The 22768-nt window shown below is 42.1% G+C and overlaps 1 protein-coding gene across 1 annotated transcript in view; it reads left to right on the plus strand.

Annotated features, from left to right (window-relative positions):
- Positions 1–22768, plus strand: part of TMC2 (transmembrane channel like 2) — a 133235-nt gene that overhangs the window by 25418 nt on the left and 85049 nt on the right. The window contains exon 5 of the mRNA XM_087947321.1: positions 19738–19828. Within this exon, the coding sequence (XP_087803447.1) occupies positions 19738–19828 (91 nt within the window). The remainder of the gene's footprint in view (positions 1–19737; positions 19829–22768) is intronic.

A 22768-nucleotide genomic window follows, 5' to 3' on the forward strand; every position in this document is an offset into this window, starting at 1 on the left:
CTGAAAGAAGTAAAATACCTAGTGTTACATATTATAACAGCTGCCAGAATAGCCTTTGCGCAGGTATGGAAACACCAAATACCCCTAATGAAGAACTAATAATACACAATGTAACAGAAAGTGCTGAGATGAATATGCTAACAATGAAATTGAAAGAAAAAGACGACTCTGAATTCTTTACAATTTGGAACAATTGGTATAAATGGCTAAAAAACAGAACCAAGAAGGGAGATAAAAATGTTAATTGAAACAACCCTTAAGAAAGTAAAATAAAATTTTGTAAACTATATAAAGAGATAAGAATAGTAATTATAGCTAAAGATATTATTTAATAGTAAATAAATGCAATATAATGTATTATGATATTTAAATCAAAATCTTGTATAGATGCCAAGAACGTTGTTGATACCATGATGTTTTACGATGTAAAAAAAAAGAAAATTAATAAAAAATATTTAATAAAATAAAATAGAATACAGACCTGAATTTTTCTTGTTAGGAATTAATGTGGGAAAATATGACAAAGATATTATATACCTAATAATTCATTTAATCACAGCTGCAAGATTGGCCTATGCACAACAGTGGAAATGTAAAGAAACTCCATGTGAAATAGAAATAATTAGGAAAATTTGGACGTGCACAGAAATGGACAAATTGACAAAAGAATTAAAAAATAAGGATGAATCAGATTACTATAAAATATGGATAAGTTTTATCGCTGGTTAGAAAAGAGGAAGGATCGAGAAAATAAGAAATGATTAAGGTTTATGTATATATTATATACTATGTAAATATATACTATTTTTTATATGACTTAGCGATGTAAGACAACTATGTGGGTTAGGATGATTGCATCATGTCCATTGTTTTAGTGTCCTTTTCTTTCTTTTTTGTGTTTGTTTAATAAAAATATAAATTATTAAAAAACCACTCATTGAGTATGGTTTGTCAGCCAGTTGCGAATCCATATGATGGTGATGCTATCTATCCCACTTTTTTCTAGCTTACCAAGAAGTATGTTGTGGTCTACTTTGTTGAATGCCTTGATGAAGTCTAAGTATATTATGTCCACAGTATTTCGCTGGTCTACTAATTTAGTCACTATGTTGAAGAATGAAATAAGATTGCTTTGGCATGATCTGTTTTTAACAAACCCATGCTGACTGCTAGTTATTACTTTACTTGTTTCTAGATGTTGGCAGATCTGTTTTTATTATTATTATTATTATCTTTTCAAGTATCTCCCCAGGTATTGATATTAGGCTGATTGGTTTGTAGTTTCCTGGGTCTGTTTTTCTCTCTCCTTTTTTGAAGATGGGAACCACATCAGCTCTTTTCCAATCCTCTAGTACTGTAATTCCCCGGTGCTGCAGGATTTTTGAAAGATGTGGTACAGTGGTTCTTTAAAAAAAAATTTATTATTATTTTTCTTATTTTTTACAAACGTATCATTGTGTGAACAGTGTGGCACCAGAGTGTCTTACATTTTAAAACAAATATGACAATATTCTTCACAGTTGACAACCTTATAAAATTTAATATTAATACACATATTTTGTTAAATTTTAACCTTTCATTCTTTGGTTATTCACCATTTCAATATCTTATTTTTGTGTCAATCTCCATAGTCTAAATATCCCTCTTTTAACTGTGAATAAAATATTATTAACCATATCTCTAGTGTTTAACAGACTTATGTAATTCTAATAATAATTCACCAATTTATATTAAGTTATAACCTTCCATTATTTATCTCCTTTCTGATTTTTAATTATGCCACTATTGTATATATTTTCAAAACATCCCCTTTCTAATCACATTTTACAATTTTTTATTTTTTTAAAGATTCTTAAAGCTCCAATCAGACATCTTAGACAATTGGGTGAACCAACAGAGAAGGATGGGAATGTTTTCTTGGAGTTAATGAAAGTAGTTTGTCTTTTGTGTAAAGGGAGACACGACAGTCTCGGATATTATGTCCATCTGTTTTATAGGAGTCCACATGCCAAGAAAGTTTTTACTTGAGGAGGCAAAAATTACCATTAAACCTAATCATTATAATTATTCAAAGGTACAAATAAAATAGTATTCATCATATTTACATTTAACAAGTTATATAATTCTAATAATAGTACAGTTGTTTTATTAAGTTATAATCTTATAATCTTATTCAATATTTCAATATGTTATTTTTATGTCAATCAAATTCTGCAGATCATTCCTTTTCCTACAAATAAATATTCATATTCATATTTATTGCAACAATCTTATATAGTTTAATTAATATATTTATGTTAAATTGTATTCTTCAATTGTTTAATTATTCCATGTAACATATTCAAAACATATTCTAATTAAAATTCTAAATTCCCTTGTTATTAATTCACCTTATAATGTAAAGATATCTATTCCCTTAATCCCCCTTTCTCTAACTTCTAGCCTTTTGTTGTTATCCATTATCTCTCATTCGCATTAAAGCTTGAATTATTCGTTCCTTAGCTTGTCTCCTGTATTCGTCTCTTGGATCTTTACCTCTATTTGCTACAACTTCTTGGCCCATCCTATTAAATATTTCTCCCTTCTCTACCCAGTTCCATTGCCTCATTTTCAAGTTATCTACTTTTACCCCTGTCTCTCTCCCAAAGAAAGCTCCCTACAGTTCCACTTTCTGTTTAACTTCCCTTAAAATACTTTCCCCTTGGTTTATATCATCAATCATTGTCATTTTTATTTTTATCTCCTTGTAATTTATTTTTGTTTTTTGTTTTGTCTGTTGTATTTTTCCAGCTGCTCTTTCGAATAAGTTCTCCTCTTCCTAGACTTCCTGTTTTATTTGACATTTGTGTCTTAATTTCCATGTATAAAATATCCATGCTCTGTATTTTAATCAAGATCTCATCACATCTTCTTGTCAAAGTATCCTTCATACCCTGGATTTCCAATGCAATTTCTTCTCAAATTCCACTTATCTTTATTTTTGTCTCTTTTATTTCTTTTTGTCCAATAATCCAACAATCTTTTATTCAAACCAAAGTCAGTTCTCAGACAAAGAATTCAATGTCCAATGTCCAGGAGTCTTTGTATCACAAAGTTAGTAGGTCTGTTCTTCTATATAATCCAAAAGTGGAATCAGTCTATATTGAAACTTTCAGGAGTCTTTTTAGTAATAAGGTTTCCCATATTCTTCCCTTTAAATCTCCCAAAGCCAAACTTTTACAGAATTTTGAGAATATATTGTCTTTGCAGATTCTGGCTCTCTGCTGATATTCTGCCTTAGTTGTGTGTCTTTCCATTTTTTGTACTTGTCCTTTTTGTCTTTCAATTTGTCAGAGAGATCTTTGTGAAGCCATGCTGATTTCTTCTTGAATTTCTTGTTTTTGTTGCCTCCATCTTGGAGAGATCTGGAGACAAATAGCTAGATAGGCCAGGGTCCTCCTGCAACCAGCCTGCTGAGGCTGTGGGCTCCTGCTCCTGGAGCTGGTCTCTGGCAGGTGGCCACTCTTCCTAGTTTGGGGAAAAAGATTAGTTTACAAACCTTTTTAGATGTTGACTCCAGTGCTGTATCCTAATTAAGGAGAATATTTTATTATTTATTATTTAAATTTTGGGGCTGCCCAACTCCACCATAACTCCAGGCAGTGTGAAATCACAAGAAGTGTGAAAGAAAACAACCAAGCACTTAAACCTTTTAGCCCAAAGCTACAGTTGCATCCAATTCTGTTAAGGACAATTTAAGAAGGATATTAAGAAATTGAAGCATGTCCATAGGGGGTCAACCAAGTTGGTAAGTGGCCTGAAGGGGAAGTTTTTCATGGAATGGTTGAAAGCTTTGGTTTTGTCTATCCTGGTAGGGAGATACCCTTCAAGTACCTGAAGATGAATGTGGTGAATCCTTGCTTGGGATTTGGGACTGAGTGGAGGGGAGGTAGCAGAGAGATCCTGACTTCCAAGCTGCTGGATTTCCCAACTGCAGAGCTTGCTTGGCTCTGTTCCCAGTCCTCTCTGCAGCACAAAATAATAGCAACAAAAAAGCTGTGCTCTTTCGTTGGAGAGCCCTGATTATTACAATTAGGGGCTGAAGCTGCCTTGGAGGGGCGGCGGAGTAAGGGGAAGCTGCAAGCCAGGTTGAGGGGAGCTGCATCTCACCCCCCCTGGGCTTGGTCTTCTTCCCCACGAAGACGACTGCAGTGGTGGTTTAAAATAGCTACCCCGAAGAGGAGGACTCAGCTGGATTAAGATTTGTGCAGGAGGGAAGAAAGAGGGGGATAACATCTGAACTGGGATAACTGGGCAACACAACTAAACAAAAGTACCCCAGGATTAAGGTAACGTGGAATTTTTAAGAAAAGAAAAGTGAGCGGCAAAATTACAAAGGGACAGGGGGGAAAAAAAGAAAATATTTTTGACAGCTAAGCGGGGCTTCGAACCGGGAAAGGAAGAAGCTGGAACTAAAGATTTAACTAAATTGGACTAAATATTTTGGGAATAAACAGGCATAAAATAAAACTGGACTTAAGATTGTAATAATAATAATAATAATAGAGTTTACAAATTGGAGACTGGACTGTGCTGGAATATTGAGGTTTGAAAAACCCTAAATAAAAAAATAGGGGGAAAAGGTGAAGACTTTGTATAATGGAGAGTGCCACCTTTTGACAAAAACTTGAGCTCAAACAAAAGGGAAAGCATCCTGTTTCTGAATGAACTTGTGTGGATATAACATTAAAGAAATATTGAAACAAAATAAGAATCTTAGAAAGTGAAAGCAGAACCAGAAAAAAGAAAAAAAGCAAGGAAAGACTGACTGTGGGATTGATTGATATTTTTGGTACAGACCTTCGGCTGGAATAACTGAGAACTTTAGAAAATTGAAAGAAGAAAGAAGGAAAGTAAAAGTGTTTTTTTGTGTGTGTGGACTTTAACAATCATAAAATATAAGAGTGTGTAATGATGATATCTCTTCGGGAATTAAAAATGGAACTTAAAAATATGAGAGAACAGGAAAGAGGCGAATCACTTTGCTCTGTGTCAGAAAAAATGGAAATGGCGATTGAAGAACAAGAAGAAAGAGCTTCAGAGGAGGAGGAGTCGATTCAAGGAGAAGACTGATAGACAATTAACACAAAGAACACTACAAAAAAGTGAGGAAAGAAGGAAGGTTAAAAAGTTGAAATTTAAGAAGGCAATCGAAAGGAGGAATACCTGTGAAGTCAGGAAAGGCAGAAGGACCCAGCAGAAAAGGGGAAAGGAAGATATTAAGAAAGAGTGGGATATAAATTGGAATGAGAAAAGATATGGGGAAAAGAGGGAGAGGAGAAGCAGTAAGAAACAGGTGCATGAAATAAAGAAATACGGAAATAGTAAAATGATGAAAAGAAATTGTTTTTTCAGAGATAATGGTTGATGAATTAAAAAGGGGATTCTGCAGGGTGACAAGGGGTAATAAGAATATTTCGGCAATTAAAAATATTTAGAAAATAGGGTAATATAGATACTGATAACTCTTATTAAAAATCAAGGGGGGGAAATACACTGCGGAATCCAAATGAAAAGATGTAATGATTATTATTGTAACTTCTTAAAAATAATGGTTTATTGGGAATCAAGATGAAGGAATAAAGGTATATTTTAATCATTGAGGTGTCACACTCAAAACAGTAAAAGGGGGGAAACCTATACTTGTTTTTTTTTTAGTGTTAAAATTTGTATTAATCTAGAATTTATAAAAAGAATGTGTAATGGAAAGGGAATATGACAGACTAAAGAACCAACTAAATTAATAAGTTAATATAGACTATTAAAAGCAAGGAGAGACATTGGTAACCTTTTTTATTATTATCATTATTATTATTATTAGGCAAACACATATTGTTTATCTTTATTTTTAAAATAAATATTAAAGGATTATATTTGAAATAATTGAAATGAAACAAAAAGATGTTTCGATTGAGATTAATGAAAGAGGCTAGAATTAATGTGTTTGTTTCTCTCCTTACTGAAAATTTGGAATGGAAAAGGTAATAATAGAATTAAGTATGCATATATGAATGTATAATTGCTGTCATACTTGTATGTAAAGGTGATGACCCGGAAATATGTTGTCCACTAAAGAGATTTTGTGAAAAACTGAATAAAATTTGTTTAAAAAAAAAAAGCTGCGATTGAGGCTTCTGTGGTGTCACACAGCTCTCCTGGGGAGATAGGAGAGGAAGAGAGAGGTTGCCTGGCCTCCTGCTCTTCCTCCCCAACTAGGCAGCCAGAGCATATTAGACATTGATTCCAATATTGAAACATTTTATGCCAGCAAGAAAGAGTTTGGAACAACAAGTCTCAAAGGACTTTCCCAGTTTCAGAATCCACATGGGTTTGGCTATCTTTTAAAAGCCTATGTTGGCAGTTTCCCCCAGTGAGCAATGCTTCCATTAATAATTCTCCATAAAGAAAGCCCTGATCTGCTGAACAAACTTGTCTGCCATTCCACATGTTAAAATTACCCTTTAATCTCGTTCTCACTGGCTTCTCACTTGTTTTGTAAGATTAACTTTCTCCTCAGCCAGGCGTCCTTTCTCTCCCTCTCTTACCTCCCTGGGAAAAGCACGTGACACCGCAGAAGCCTTGACTGCAGCTTTTTTGTTGCTATTATTTTGTGCTGTGGAGAGGTCTGCGAACAGAACCAAGCAAGCTCTGTGTTAAATATGCATCTACATAAACCACATCAGATGCAAAGTGGAGTCTGGTGTCAGACTCCACTTATTGGTTTCAGCCACTGGCGGGAATATCGGAGATCCGTCAGTGGCTGAAGTATTGGACAGCCGAGATTGTTGCTTTTTGAATCCACTTGTAAATAAAGAGTTCTCTACTACCCTGGATCCATCCTTCCTTATCAACACTCATCAAACACTGGAGACGAAGGTGGGATTCTGAGGAAGACAAAGGACCTCATGGGGGCACCGTGGCCATTTTCTAGCTGACTCGTGAACTCAAACGTTCAGACTGACAGTGAACCGACATGGCCCGTCAAGCCCTATCCATTCCATTTGAACCAACCAAAGAGAAGTGGTCTTTGTATATGGGAGAATTCAACCTGAGTTTGGTGGTGAATGGGATGAAAACAGAATCTGACAAAAAGAAGAAGGCATACTTCTTGACACACTGTGATTCAGAACTCTTTGAACTAGCTGAAGCCCTCATTGCAGATAAATTAGATAATGTCTCCTGGGATGATCTGCAAAGAGCATTGAAGGGACATTTCGACCCTACCCTGTCGTATTTGGCAAACCAGAATGATTTCTGTACCCAGAGCCAAAAAGAAGGAGAAAGCATAAGTGATTTCGTGGCTGCACTAAGAAAATTATCAAAAAACGGCAATTTCTTGAACACTGAAGAAATGATCCGGGATTGTTTAGTCCTTAGGCTTAGAGATTTAACACTGCAGAAGAGACTGTTCACTAGAGATGATGTCTCATTCAAGCAGCTCTGGAAGAAGCAAAAGTGGCTGAAACTTCCGAATCCTCAGCAGCCCGGGTCAAAGGAAATGGCAAAGTCCATGCCACCCAAGCGAAGAGAAGAACCTTGCATAGTCCATCTGGTTCTGAAAGCAGCGACAGTGAGAAGGAGGATGTTCATCAGGTGAAGACCAGTAAATCCGAAAAACAGCAAGGGAGTCAAACCATGTGGAAGCTGCTCACCCTCATTCCACCTGCCATTTTAAGGAAGCAATCTGCAGGTGATGTGAGAGGAAAGGCCACATCGTGAACGCCTGCAGAACCAGCCAACCAGCAGACACACCGAGCCAAAGAACATACCCCCCTAACAGACATTACAAGAGCTGGAAGACATTTGGCGCAAAATTTAAAAAACAAGATGGTGGCTGGGAAGAAGAAACACACCACACAATGGGTGGCTACACTCACACTTGTATGGCGCACACAGATACTATTGAAAGCGACAAATTCCTCACTATAGTGAAGATTGATGGGACCTTGTGGCCAATGTGAGTGGACTCAGGGTCATATATATCAATAATATCCTGGTTGGCACTCCAGAAAACCAACCCCGTGATTCGCCGGAATCAGCTCCAGCCACAACAAATAATATTAAAGGACTACCAGGGCTACAAAATACTGGTCCTGGGAAAAAAGATCTGCTATTTTGACGATGTAATAATCTCAGCCGAAGACAAGCCCTAACTAATGGACAGGGTCCGGAAAGTTTTAGAAAGGTTCTAAGAAGCGGGACTCAAGTTAGAAAAGGAGAAATTTCACATTGCAGTACCGAGCATAGAATTCTTAGGCTTCCAAATCGATGGGTCAGGCATTCGACCCACAAATAAGAAACTGCAAGCAATTAAGGAAGCCCCTACCCCACAGAATAAGGGGGAACTCCAAGCATTTTTGAGACTGTTAAACTTTTATAATATATTCTTACCACAGAAGGCGACCTTAGTGGAACTGCTACATAGACTGTTGGATAAGAATACACCTTGGAAATGGGGACCACCCCCCAAGACACTGCATTTGCAGAAATAAAAAACATTTTAACCTCAGACACAGTCTTAATGCAATATAGCGAGACCCTGAAAATACGATTAACGTGTGATGCATCTCAATATGGCATTGGGGCAGTACTGAGCCATAGATTTCTGAATGGAAAGGAAGCCCCCATAGCATTTTATTCTAAAACTTTGTCGAAAGCTGAAAGAAACTATGGCCAAATAGACAAGGAAGCCCTCGCTGCCGTAGCCAGAGTTAAAAGTTTTCATGAATACCTATATGGCAGACACTTTGAATTGATCACTGACCACAAGCTGCTGCTAGGCATCCTTTTGGGGAACAAACCCGCACCAAACATTTTATCACTGAGAATGCTAAGATGGACAGTTTTCCTGGCCGCATAGAACTACTGCCTGCTGCACATACCCGGTAAGAACATACCGGGTAAGAGCATTCTGCATGCTGATGTGCTCAGCCGATGCCCCCTACCAGATCTAGTGAAAGACCCTGCTCCCGTGCCTACTGTATTCCTTGTAGAATGTTTTGAACTGAATGTGGTGACAGCAGTGGATATCGCGAGACTCACTGCAAAAGACAAGACCTTGGCGCGAGTTTTGAACTGGGTATGGTGGGGGTGGCCGGACAAGTTGGAAGGGGAGCAATTCAAACTGTTCAAAGACAACAACAACAAAAACCCAAGAATTAGATTCCCCACGATTAGCAAGAACAACCCTGAACAGAAAAGGGAGGACTTAGCTTTAGGAGGAGGAGTCCAGCATAGTACATCCGAGGCCTCTTGCTCAACAGAAACTGCCACGCCTCCGGAAACATTTGAGGCATTTCCAAAGGCAGAGTCCAGAGCAGCGGTGGACCTGTCCGCTCAGGCTGCCGCCTCAGGAACAATTGAATGGCTCAGGCCAGACGCAAGTACAAAAGCACCACCTACCTGAAAGACTATGTTTGCGGGGATTGGGTGGACTGAACTAAGAAGGGAGGGATGTTAAATATGCATGACGCTACATCTACATCTACATAAACTACGTCATATGCAAAGTGTAGTTTGATGTCAGACTCCACTTATTGGTTTCAGCCACTAGTGGGAATATCGGAGATCCATCAGTGGCTGAAGTATTGGACAGCGCCGGCTATAAAAAGCCGGTACTGGCTGAGATTGTTGCTTTTTGAATCCACTTGTAAATAAAGAGTTCTCTACTATCCTGGGTCCTATCAATACTCATCAAACACTCTGCATTTGGGAATCCTGCCTCCCTTCCACTCAGTCCCAAATCCCAAGCAAGGATTCTTGTCTGCCATTCCACATGTTAAAGTTACCCTTTAATCTTGTTCTGGCTGGCTTCTTGCTTGTTTTGTAAGCGGTCTCTCTCTCCCTCTCCTACCTCCCCAGGAGAGTTGTGTGATGCCACGTAAGGAAGCCATCCTGGGCAGCTGCCTTGCTTGTGCACCTGACATCATGCTCTCCTTGCACAACTGCACAGGGAAGCAGTTGAAATGGTGCCATGGGAACTTCTGGAAACCACAATGGGAATGGCCACCAGCCAAAGAGTGACTGTGGGATCAGGAGCCTGCAATGTCAGCAGAAGGCTCTGGTGCTCGACTTCAGGGTGTGGAAGGAGGGCATGTGTTGGGTTGCTTCTTCTCACTGGGGTTACCTTGCAGAGAGGAAGGCAGAAGGAGTGCTGTGTGAGCCAGCTAGCCTAGCCCTAGCCTGTGGGCATTCCTGGCCAGACCCCTGTGAAGGAACAATTGCCTCTGGCCCCACGTCATCACTGGCACCTCTGAGCTGGGCAGTGGTTTGGCTTTCCCAGCTGGCCACAACCCCCAATCCCTGCCTGCCCTGCCCTTCCTTCCATGGCTGGTGGCAGAGGGAAAAGTGAGCCAGGCTGAGCCATCTCCACTCAGCCCCCTGCCCTGGTCTCCATCTCATCCCCGCCTGGACTCTCCACAGCTGCTGGACCTCACCTGCTGTGGCTGCCAGAAGTTGGGTGGCCAGGGGCTGCGAGGTTGTGCCATCATATCTCTCCTCCATTAGCTGGCCCTCATCTGGCCTCCTGGTCAGGTTGTGGGAGAGCTGGGCTCAAAAGACAGCTGAGCCTCACCGTGTCCCCCCAAGGTGGCCCTTTGGCAAGTGCAGCAGGTCCGGAGCTTCTGGTCTCTTTCCCTCGCCCTCAGCCTTGCCTTCTCAGGCCAGATGAGGAGTGGCTGGGAAGGGAAGGGTGAGGGGCACCCACCTTAAGGCTGCCGCCCACAAAGAGGCTGCCTCAGTTGCCACACAGCGCCAGCAGCAGCTCAAGGATCTTGCCCTACAGAGACCAAGCCTGAACCGCTCTTTGCAGGAGCCTCAACTATGCCTCCAGCCTCCTTTCTCCTGGGAAGCTCATTGTCTGCCGAGGAGACTGTTACGAACTAAGCAAACTCATTCATCAATAACCCTACTAGTTTTTACTTCAGCAGCAGGCTCGTAATCCTGCACTTCTGATTGGCCCGCGGATAAGCGAATTGTGATTGGCCGCCTCTGGCTGACCTGATTGGCTGACAGCGGGCCGTCTCTGATTGGACGCTTTTAGAGCGGTTAATTCAATTTCATTGGTTGTTGTGACAGCAGCCAGCTCTATAAAAGAGCTGCTGCTGCCCAAGTTGTTGTTCTGTTCTGTTCTGAAGTCACTATTAAAGAGTTGAGTCACTATCCGATGCCTCGTCTCCGTTATTGCGCCCACTCCTCCAGATCTAACACTGGCGATGAGGGTGGGATGCGGAGACGATAGAGCTGACTGATCACTCGCTGAGTACCAAACAGAGCACGTGGCTAAGAGCGCGCCAACAACGGCAAGATGACCAGCAGCACCATACCACCCGCTCCATTTGACCCAGCTAACGAAGACCAGGACTCGTATATAGACAGGTTCCAGATGTTCCTGGAGACCAACAATCTGAAAGACGCTGCGCCTGGCAAGAAACGAGCGGTCTTCCTGACCCATTGCGGGCCTGCCATTTTCAAAATGGCTAAGGCACTTGCTAAACCAGCTGAAGTTAAGACAATGGATTGGGATAACCTTGCTCCTATCCTTCAGGCCCATTATGCACCCGCGGTGCCAACACTCATCAGGAGACACGAGTTTTACCAGAGGGACCAATGGAAAAACAAAAGCGTTGGAGACTTCATCGCTGACCTCCGGAACCTGGGTGGACTCTGTGGTTTTTCAAACCTCGAGGAAGCCATGAGAGACCGAATAGTTCTGGGATTAGATGACCACACAACCCAGAGCAAGATCATGGCTAAAGGGGACATCGACCTCGCAGATGTCATCGCCGACGCTACTGCAGCAGAATCAACCAGGAAGTCGGCCGCTCAAATGCACCGCACCAACGCACTGCTCCGCCAACTCGCCAGTGATACTACGCCTTTTTCCGAGAGGCACTCAACAACGGCTCACCATGAAGACCTGAATCCTCGTCTGATAGTGAGGAAGAGGAGGTCAACCGACTCAGGTCAGAGCGCGACCAGCGAGACCAGAGGAGCCAGAAATCTTCGCATCAATGCGACGGTGGCCGGGCCAATCACTCGCAATCTGACTGCAAATTCCTCGACGCACTCTGCCGTTCCTGTGGAAAGAGGGGCCACATCGCAAAGGTCTGCAGAAGCAAGCGAGGGTCAAGTCCAATCCGAAGAACAACGGGCAGCCCACCTGTAAATCGGGACCGCCTGAATCACCAATGGAACCACTATCACTACAGAAATCGAGCGCCTGCTGCGTCAGCTAGGCGGGAAGAGGCGCATCAAACCATTACCATTGGATGCAAGAAAGATCCGAGTGAAGGTCGCCATTGAGAATCGTCCATGCGTAATGGAAGTAGACTCGGGATCGTCCCTATCAATGGTCTCATGGAAAACCTTCAAACAGCTGATCCCTGACATCCGTCGCCAGGACCTCAGCACCCAAAAAATCATATTAAGGGACTACCAGGGAAACAGGATTCCCGTTGCCGGTTCCCGCCACGTCCAGGTGTCCTTCAAGGACCACACCGCAACTCTGCCTATTACCATCGCGATCGAGACCGCCCAGCTTGTTGGGGTTACAGTGGTTCGCTCCACTGGGAATTGAACTAGCTGGCATTCACCAGACCGGAAGCAGCGACTGGGAAGCGGCCCTTGTCCAAGAGTTCCAGGACGTGTTCACCGAGAAGCTAGGCAAGTACAAGGGATCCCCATATCGTTTAGCCTCAGCCCGATGTTGCGCCCATCCGCCTTAAGCCTCGTCGAGTGCCTTTCGCACTCAAGCCAAAGATTGATGAACAATTGGACAAATTAATAGCCCAGGGGGTGTTGGAACCGATCGATCACGCCTATTGGGAAACCCCGATTGTAACACCCATAAAGCCTGATGGATCGATAAGAATTTGTGGGGATTACCGGGCCACCCTTACCCGGTACCTGTGGTCCAACATCTTCTTCACTCCCTGGGCGGCGGAAAAATATTTGCAAAATTGGACCTAGCCCAGGCATACCAGCAACTACCCGTAGATGCAGAAACTGCTGAGGCCCAGACTATAGTCACGCACAGAGGTGCGTTTAAATGTAATAGACTCCAGTTCGAAGCCTGATGGAGAGACTGCTACAAGGCATAAAAGGAGTCGTGCCTTATTTCGATGACGTATTGATAGCTGCCCCCACTAGAGACGTATTAGAGAAACGACTCAGAACGGTTCTCCAGAAATTCAAAAACGCCGGTTTGAAAGTAAAAAAAGACAAGTGTCAACTTTGTACTGAGAGAGTTGAATTCCTGGGGTACCTTCTTGACAAAAACGGAATCCATCCTACTGAAAAAAAAGTAACTGCAATAAAAAATGCCCCAAGACCCAGGAATAAAACAGACCTCCAAGCCTTCCTGGGACTCATTAACTTTTATAACATCTTCTTGCCCCAGAAGGCGACTGTAGCTGAGCCCCTACATAGACTACTCGACAAGAAGGCTTCCTGGGTCTGGGGACATCAGGAAGAACGAGCATTCCAGCAAGTAAAAGATCTCTTAACCTCAGATGCTGTATTAATGCAGTATAACGAGACTTTGCCTTTAACTGTCACCTGCGACGCTTCACCGTTTGGGGTGGGAGCCATCTTAAGCCATGTCCTACCAAACGGCAATGAGGCACCTATTGCTTTTTTTTCACGAACTTTATCAAAGACTGAAAGAAACTATAGCCAACTCGATAAAGAGGCTCTCGCTATTGTATCCGCTATTAAACGTTTCCATGAATATGTATATGGAAGACCATTTACCATAATAACCGATCACAAGCCATTGCTTGGCATTTTAGCGGGAGACAAACCAACTCCCCACATCTTATCACCCAGAATGACCCATTGGTCAGAGTTTCTAGCCGCATACGATTATCAACTGCAACACCGCCCGGGGAAAGCCATTCCCCACGCTGACACCTTGAGTCATTCTCCGCTACCGGAAGCCATACACGATCCAGCTCCAACTCTAACTGCACTCCAAATTGAAACTCTCCCTGCACCACCCCTGACTGCACGAGACATCGCCGCAGAAACAAAAAAGGATCCTGTATTCGCTCGAGTCCTCAGCTGGGTGGAACGAGGTTGGCCTGACAATGAACCCAACGACACCTTCACGCTTTTCAAACACTGATAGACAGAACTGTTCTCCCAGAAGGGCTGCATCTTGTGGGGAGACAGAGTCGTCATCCCAGAAAAATTACAACATACAGTTCTAAAACTGTTGCACGATGGTCATCCAGGCATCGTGCGAATGAAGGCATTGGCAAGAAGTTACGTGTGGTGGCCAGGTATCGATAAACAGATAGAAGCCTGGGTGGCCACATGCAACAAGTGCCAGGAAATCCGCGCTGCCCCACCGAAGGCACCTCCTACTGAATGGGATGCACCTCGTGGTCCCTGGTCCTGCATCCACATTGACTTTGCGGGACCCACCAAGGGACACACTTTTCTCATAACAGTGGATGCCTATTCCAACTGGCTCAAGGTCCACAAAATGAAGAGCACCACCACAGAAGCCGTCGTTAAAAAATTAAATAGACTATTCACTACGCACGGACTGCCTGCCGTTTTAGTCTCGGATAATGGTCCCCAATTCACTGCCCTAGCATTTGAACAGTACCTAGCCGACCGGGGCATCCGCCATGCCTTAACTTCGCCGGCTCACCCTGTGGCAGGGCTGAGCGAATGGTCCAATTCATAAAAAAGACCTTGCACAAGATGGAACATGGAGACATTGACGACAAAGTAACCAGAATGATTCTCCTCCAACACATCACCCCGCACAGCATCACAAACAGAACCCCGGCCGAACTCCTGATGGGCCGGAAACTTCGCTCACACCTCGATCGCCTACACCCAACCTACACGCCAGAAAAACCTTGCAGTTCCAGCAGCAAGTGTCGTATGTTCAAGGTAGGCGACTTAGTCTTTGGGAAAACTTCTCGGGTGACCCATTGTGGGTCCCCGCTACTATAACTCAACTTACGGGCCCTAGATCTTACCGTCTACAAACTAGCGATGGGAAATTATGGAAGCGCCATATAGACCAACTTCATTCCCGATTGGCACCTAACCCTATCTCAACCCCTGAATCTCAAACTGGGGGAGGGAAATCGAGGGGCCGAAATAGAAATAGCAGATGACCCAATAATTGAAGCCCAGCAGTCTGCACAACCAACCATGGGATACTCACCTTCCGGAGAAGGACCGGGACCGAGCCGGGTGATTGCCTCGCCGCAAAGCAGCCCGGCCATAGAAGCAAGTCCAGGGAACCCGGATGACAGCAGAGAGGACAGCCCTGAGTCACTGAGCAGAGTAGTGGAACCGTCTTCGCCACCCGGTTCTACAAACAGCCCACCGGAGCCAGCGCCAGAAACCAGTGGAACAGCGAAAATCGAACAGACAGGTGAAATGGCCTGCCTACTTGCGTGAATACGTCACCCCACCCCTCAGACGGAACCTAGGGGGAGGGGTGTTACGAACTAAGCAAACTCATTCATCAATAACCCTACTAGTTTTTACTTCAGCAGCAGGCTCGTAATCCTGCACTTCTGATTGGCCCACGGATAAGCAAATGGTGATTGGCCGCCTCTGGCTGACCTGATTGGCTGACAGCGGGCCGTCTCTGATTGGACGCTTTTAGAGCGGTTAATTCAATTTCATTGGTTGTTGTGACAGCAGCCAGCTCTATAAAAGAGCTGCTGCTGCCCAAGTTGTCATTCTGTTCTGTACTGAAGTCACTATTAAAGAGTTGAGTCACTATCCGATGCCTCATCTCCGTTATTGCGCCCACTCCTCCAGATCTAACAGAGACCAGCCAAGGCCTCGCTCATCATGCACTGAGGTGCCTGATGATGGATGAGGTCCTTCAGGCACTTAGCTTGGCTGCCTGTTTAGAAGCTCCAGCCCCTCCCTCTGAGTGCCTTGTCAGAGCTGCCTTGGGATTTCGCCTGCATGGACATTGCTTGCTTGGAGGGGACAGGAAGGGGTGGTTAGAGGAGTGCCAAGAGGACAAAATGGCCTCAGGAGATGCCCACTGAGGTGAGGAGATGCCCACTGAGGTGAAGAGTGCCTGGAATGGGGAGGGCAAGGGTGATTCAGCCAGTTCGTTGAACTGCGCAAAAAGTTAACAGTTTGTCTGAACAGATGCAAACCTGCTGAATCCCACCTCTGGTTATGTGTCTCCCTTTCCATTTTCTGTGCTTGTCCTTTTAATCTTTCACTTTGTCAGAGAGATCTTTGTGCAGCCATGATGGTTTCTTCTTGAATATTTTATTTTTATTTTTTACTGGTATTGCACTGGACTGGGCTTTTATGATTGCATTTTTCAGAGTTCCCCATGTTTCTTGAATTGTTTTCCCCTTTGGATTTTCATCCATGGAATGTTTTCTAGGCTCTCTCTGAGTTTGTTAAAATCAGCTCTTTTAAAGTTTAAGGTTTAAAGTTTATTTTCTATTGCTTGTGTTTGCATTATATTGAATTTCAATATGATGTGATCACTCTCACCCAAGGTTCCAGCAACTTCAACTCCCTCTATTACTTTTTCTCTATTAGTAAGAATTCCCTAAAAACATGGTTTAATCAATGTGCCTGGAGACCACGAATGGAGACAGAGCTAACCAAGTGACTGATTTGATTGGGTTACTACTGCCATGGGGAGTGGGAATGGATAGTATTTTTAGTGGCTTTTTATTATATAGTGAATTTTTAAATGGTGTAAACCACTCAGGGTTACTGTGAGTTGGGGAGGTATATAAATTAGAGCACTTTCTCATAAAATAAGAAAGTTGCATAGAAGAAATTCAGCTTTAATTCCTGTCATTTTACCTGGCTGAAAATAATAATAAATAACCCGCTTCAGAGGGTCAGAGAAAACAGTGCAGCGCTAGAAGAATTAATGGTTTGACTCAGTACAAAGTAGTTTCACATATGCTAATTCATACTGATTAGATAATACAAAATTTTCAAGATTTTCTATAACAAAAAGAAAGAGGAAGGTTGATGCTTAAAAGAAAGCAAATCCAGGGTTTGGATACCAAAGGATTAAAAAAAAACTGCAAAGGAAGTAGGATTTTCCCTATGTTATAGTATATCTACCTACATCACAAATGTTACAGTTTTTCAATGTATGATCTACTAGAAATTTTTCACAAACCTATGGAATTATGGTTTTACAGTGACCTGTAACTCTTGGAGAAAACTGCATACCATTCATTACAGCAGCACATTTAACTTGTGGATCTTGATAAGATGGATCTTGATTTGAACAATGGGCCCAATCTAACAAAATGAAATTCAATGTAGATAAAAGTAGTCTTATACTTAGGCAAGAAAAACCAAAAGTACACATATAGACTGGGTGGAACCAGGCTTAATAGCAATAAATGTGAGAGGGATCTTGGAGTCTTAGTGGATAACCAATGAAATATGAACCAACAATGTGAGGCAGCAGCCAAAAAAGGCTAATACAATCCTAAATTAGCAGAGGGATGCAATCAAGATCAAGTACCATTCTATAAAGCCTTAGTAAGACCACACCTAGAGTACTGCATCCAGTTTTGGTCACCACACTATAAAAAGATGTTGAGACTCTAGAAAAAGTGCAGAGAAGAGCAACCAGGATGATTAGGGGACTGGAGACTAAAACATATGAAGAACGGTTACAGGAACTGGGCTTGGCTAGTCTAGTGAAGAGAAGAATCAAGTGAGACATGATAGCAGCATTCCAATAGTTGAGGGGCTGCCATAGAAAGGAAAGGGTCAAGCTATTTTCAAAAGCACCTGTAGGCCAGACAAGGAATAATGGATGGGAACTTAACAAGGAGAGATTTAACCTGGAAATAAAGAGAAATTTTCTGACAGTGAGAACAATAAACCAATGGAACAGCTTGCCTTCAGAAGTTGTGGGAGCTTCATCACTTGAGACTTTCAAGAAGAGATTGGACTGCCATTTGTCAGAAATGGTGTAGGGTCTTCTGCTTGGGTGGGGGGTTGGAGTAGAATGACCTACAAAGTCCCTTCCAACTCTGTTAATCTGTGAATCTGTTAAACTTCTCAATATGAATAAGCTTGGTGCAGTTTGCCAATTGAACTAAACAGAAGAGATCTGGTGAGGGCAATCTGTCAATAAATGAGAGGTCATCTTGAACTCAAACAATAATTCACTAACAACATTATAGCAGATCCTAATAAGCTTTATGACTAGATGGAAAAGATTAAATCAGTTTATAATGCAGATAGGAATTATCTTAAATAAGGAATTTCAGATCTACTCTACTGTTATTTTAAATTTCTATAGGTTAGACCATGAATCAGAGTTTTCATTTCATTTAGTTTCATTTATTTATTTATTTGATAAAATTTATTTGCTGCCTTGCTCATAGTTCAAGACACAGCAGCACAATTAGCTCTGTGAATTCAACCACAATTCCTTTAATATTTGCAATATACTACCATGTTTCTCCAATAATACGACCCCACAATAGAAAGACCCAGCATGTTTTCTAGGCATAAAATGAAATTAAGCCCCTCCCCCCAAATTTAGGCCTAGTTTAAAGCATGTGAAATTGGGGGGGAAGGCAGGGGGGAACTTGCCATTAGGAGTGCCCCGCGGGCAGCTATGCCTCACCATCAGCCGCTCCTAACACCATGGTGGAGCACGGAGGGCTCCCTTACCCCTCCCTTACCTGGGTCAGCAGGCGGGAACCATGTAAGTGTTTTAGCCACTTCTCAGGTGGGGGAGCCGCCTCCATAACTTCCACGGTTCCCGCTGCTGCCGCTGCTGTTATTGGAGACAGCACTGGCAAGAGAGGGACAGCTGCAGCTCGGCCTGGGCGCTTGGAATGCAGGAACGGGCTGCGCACCGGGACTTTTGCAAACTTGCAGAGCCCGAGGCTGGAGCACCAAGGGTAGCAGCTGCAGAGATGCTCGCTCGGCTCTTCTCACACCCACCCAGCCACTCGGGATTAAACCAAAACGCAGTGCGCAGCACTCCCAGGTACCTCAAAATCTTTTTTTTTTCTATTGTTACGGGGATGGGGGAAAAGAGGGAGTGACTCAGATGCTGTTGTTGGAGACGGCGCTGGTGCACGGGAGTGGGGAGAAATTAATTCACCCCTGAAAAGATGTCCTAGCCGTTTTTTCAGGGCTCAAAAAAAAAAAAATAAGGCCCAGCCTTATTTTGTGAGAAACTCGGTATATTGTGATTAATGCCAGAGTAAGTTTTAGAAGTCGTTTAAACCAGGGGTCCCCAACCGCCGGTCCGTGGACCGATACCGGTCCGCGGAACAACTCTTACCGGGCCGCTGGTTAGAGCCGCCATCTTTTTTGGTAAAAATGTGCTTCCGGTGAGCTTTTCTGGAAAGCTCACCGAAGCACTTTTCGTCAAAAAGATGGCGGCGCTATGCTCGTGAGCTTTTCCGGTAGAAAGCCATTTCTACCCAAAAAGCTCACCGAGTGCTGACGCCGCCATCTTTTGACGAAAAGTGCTTCCGTGAGGTCACCGGAAGCACTTTTTCATCAAAAAGATGGCGGCGCCCAGTTGATGCCGGGTACCAGGTCGCGGCGCCTCAGCTGATGCCGGTACCGGGCCGCGGCATCAAAAAGGTTGGGGATCCCTGGTTTAAACCAACCATCTCTGATGGACAGGTATACATCATATCATAATAGATCAATATAATCTTTTTCAATTTTTTTTTTACTTAGGGAGGCTCAAGATTTTGTAGAAAAATTTGAAGGTGCTTTGGGAAAGGGAAAAGGAAAAAAGTTATATGCGTATAAGATGATGTTGACGAAGGTAAGTGATCAGCATTATTTATAAGATGTTTATACTATTGAAATTTAGAAGTCTGTACAACATATTAAAAGTGAAAATACTGACATGAAGTTCAAAACCTAAAACTCAATGTTTGGCAGGCAGTAAATCTGAAAACTAACTTGTATAGACACATCTCTCCTGTTGCATTCTCTCATTCATTCTAAACACTTTAAAATCTACTCTCCTCCCTACTTGTTAACAAAAGAAATGGCAGTTGTGGGCAGAGTACAAAGAGTAGTAAGACTAAATAAAACAAAGAACACGGCATAACTACAAGTTGTCCTTTCTATTTCCCCCCTAACTATGTTGTTAATAAATCTTTTTTTAGCAGGAGTATGTTCTGTAAGAAAACAACCTTAGGAATATTTAGAATCAGTTTTCACCAGCTTATGCCAATATGATATGTCCAATAAACCAATTCTTTGAGGAACCTACTTGCCTCAGAGCTCTGTTTGTTTGTTTATTTATTTTGTTTGTTTTAACAATTTATTTATATATTTTCCTTAACATATATTAATACTTTATGAACAGCATATTGTCTGGGTGCATTTGCTTAACATAATAGTATATAATAGTATATTAAACATAAACCATATATAATATTTTCCAATTTCTAATTTCTACTTCTATTATCCAACCATTGATAGAATTAATCCCATGTTTGAAAATATTCTGTCTTCTTTATCTATTATCTTCAATGTCAACCTATCCATTTTTGCACAATCTAGTATTTTTTTAATTACATCTTCTTCTTTGGGTGGTTCCTCATTTTTCCAATGCTGAGCATATACAATTCTTGCTGCTGTCAAGACATGTAATATGAAGTATATATTCCCTTTATTATATTTTTCTGGTACTATGTCTAACAAAAATATTTCTGGCTTATAATCTATGTATTGCTTTAACATTTTTTTCTAACCATGTATGTATTTTCATCCAGTATTTTTGTTATCTTTGCACATGTCCACTACATATGATAATATGTGCCCGGTATCTGGTTACATTTCCAACATTTGGCAGACATGTTTTTAAACATCTGCCACTCCTGCTGGTGGCAATGCCACCTATGAAACATTTTATATAAATTTTCCTGATACACAGTTGGCATTGTCAATTTATAGTTTCTATCCCAAAGTTTTTGCCATTTATCTAATTCTATAGTGTATCCAAAGTTTTTTGCTCATACTATCATTGTTTCTTTCGCCTGTTCATCTTCCATTTTAGGCTTAATAAAAAGCTATATATTTTCTATATTAACTATTCATCTGTCACTAATAGTAGTTGGTCAAATGCTGTTTGTTCCTTATAAAAACCATATATCTTACTGTTTTTCTCATATCTTGATTGTATTAGCATCTGTGGCCACCAAGCTAGATCTACACCTGGGTTTTGCAGTTCTTGTTTAGTTTTAAGTTCCTCTTCTGCATTCAAAATGTCTTTATATATTACAATTTTTTCCAGATTTATTATGTTTGGATGGATAAATGCTTCCATTGTTGATAGCCAAACTGGTATTTTCATATAGACTTTTGCTTTAACTTTTTCCCATACTACAAGTAAGGCATTCCTTACATAGTGTCTTTGAAAATATTTTATTCTTGTCATACCATTGACAATTGCAAGTTTTCCATTTGTCCAGGTCTAATTTAATTTGTTGTATTAACCTTGTATAGTTATCTTCTTTAATTGTTACATATCTTGCTATTAAGTATATTCCCAAGTACTTTACTTTCTTTACTACCTGAAGTTCTATTTTTCTTGCCTACTCACTTTTCTGTTTCTCTGTGAGATTTTTAACTATTACTTTAGTTTTTTCCTGATTTATTTTATGTCCTGCACTTCTCCATATTCTTCTATTCTTTCCATTAACTTAGAGCCTGTGTCAGATCCCTAAAAGTGATACTGCCATTCAGTTGGGAGAAGGGGGGTGGGTCTTGGATTCAATTAGTATTGCCTATTTTTATAACTTGTATCCTGGCACCGGAGCCAGGGGGGAGGATAGGAGTGAAGGCCATATGGGTTGTTTCACTTTAATAGCCAGAGGAAGATGGCCATGGGAATGTATGCTTATCTGTTTTCTCAGAGAGACCAGGACAATAACATCTTCACACCTGTGGATAAGCTGAATCAACATCTGGTTAAAGGGAAGGGTCTCTACTGCTTTAATTCTACTTGTCTTGCCTAAGAATACTCAGATTCTACTTTGTATTGCTATCACTTCTGCTCAATAAAAGCTTCCTTTTGAAATCCTTCATTTCAAGAGTCTTCACTTTCTTAAGTAAGAAAGAGAGGCAATCCTTACAGAAAGCAACATCTGCAAAACAGTCAACCTGGAGAAGCAATTTTTGCTCTACTGAGGGAACCCTACAAACCATGTCTGAACAAAGCAGTGAGCAGGGAGAAACCAAATGCTGCGGGGGGGAGAGACATCAACCACCACCCAGCCAGATTCCTGTTTCCTGTACTCCATCAGAGAGGTTGAGGCAAGCCTGGAGAACCCCAAAAAGCCCTGCTGGTCAATTGGCATCAGGAAGAAAGGCTGCTGGGATCGGGGAACCAGAGGAGTCACTCTCACCCATGGTAACTGAAAGCCGGGGTGGAAATTGGATCTAGAAGCCCTCTCTGATCAGGAGGAATTACCCAAAGCACCTCTGAGAGAGGGTCATCTGAAGAGACATATAAACCAGTTGGTGATAAAGACTTTGAAAAATCTCAACATTTGAGGGGAGCCAGAATGGCTGCAAAGGGGCGCTGAAATGGCAGCAGCCATGGATGATGCCAGGGGGCCACCTCCCCTCTGGGACCCATGATTAAGTGGATGCTGCAGCAGCAGCAGCCAGAGGGCCAGCAAACCCTCTCCTGGGTGGCGTACACACTGGGGCCCATTCTCAATCAACCCCAAGCCCTGCAACTGGAAAT

This window comes from Notechis scutatus, chromosome Z (assembly GCF_049901735.1).
Source record: "Notechis scutatus isolate UNSWTSFEM ecotype Mainland chromosome Z, rNotScu1.2, whole genome shotgun sequence".
NCBI lineage: Eukaryota > Metazoa > Chordata > Lepidosauria > Squamata > Elapidae > Notechis > Notechis scutatus.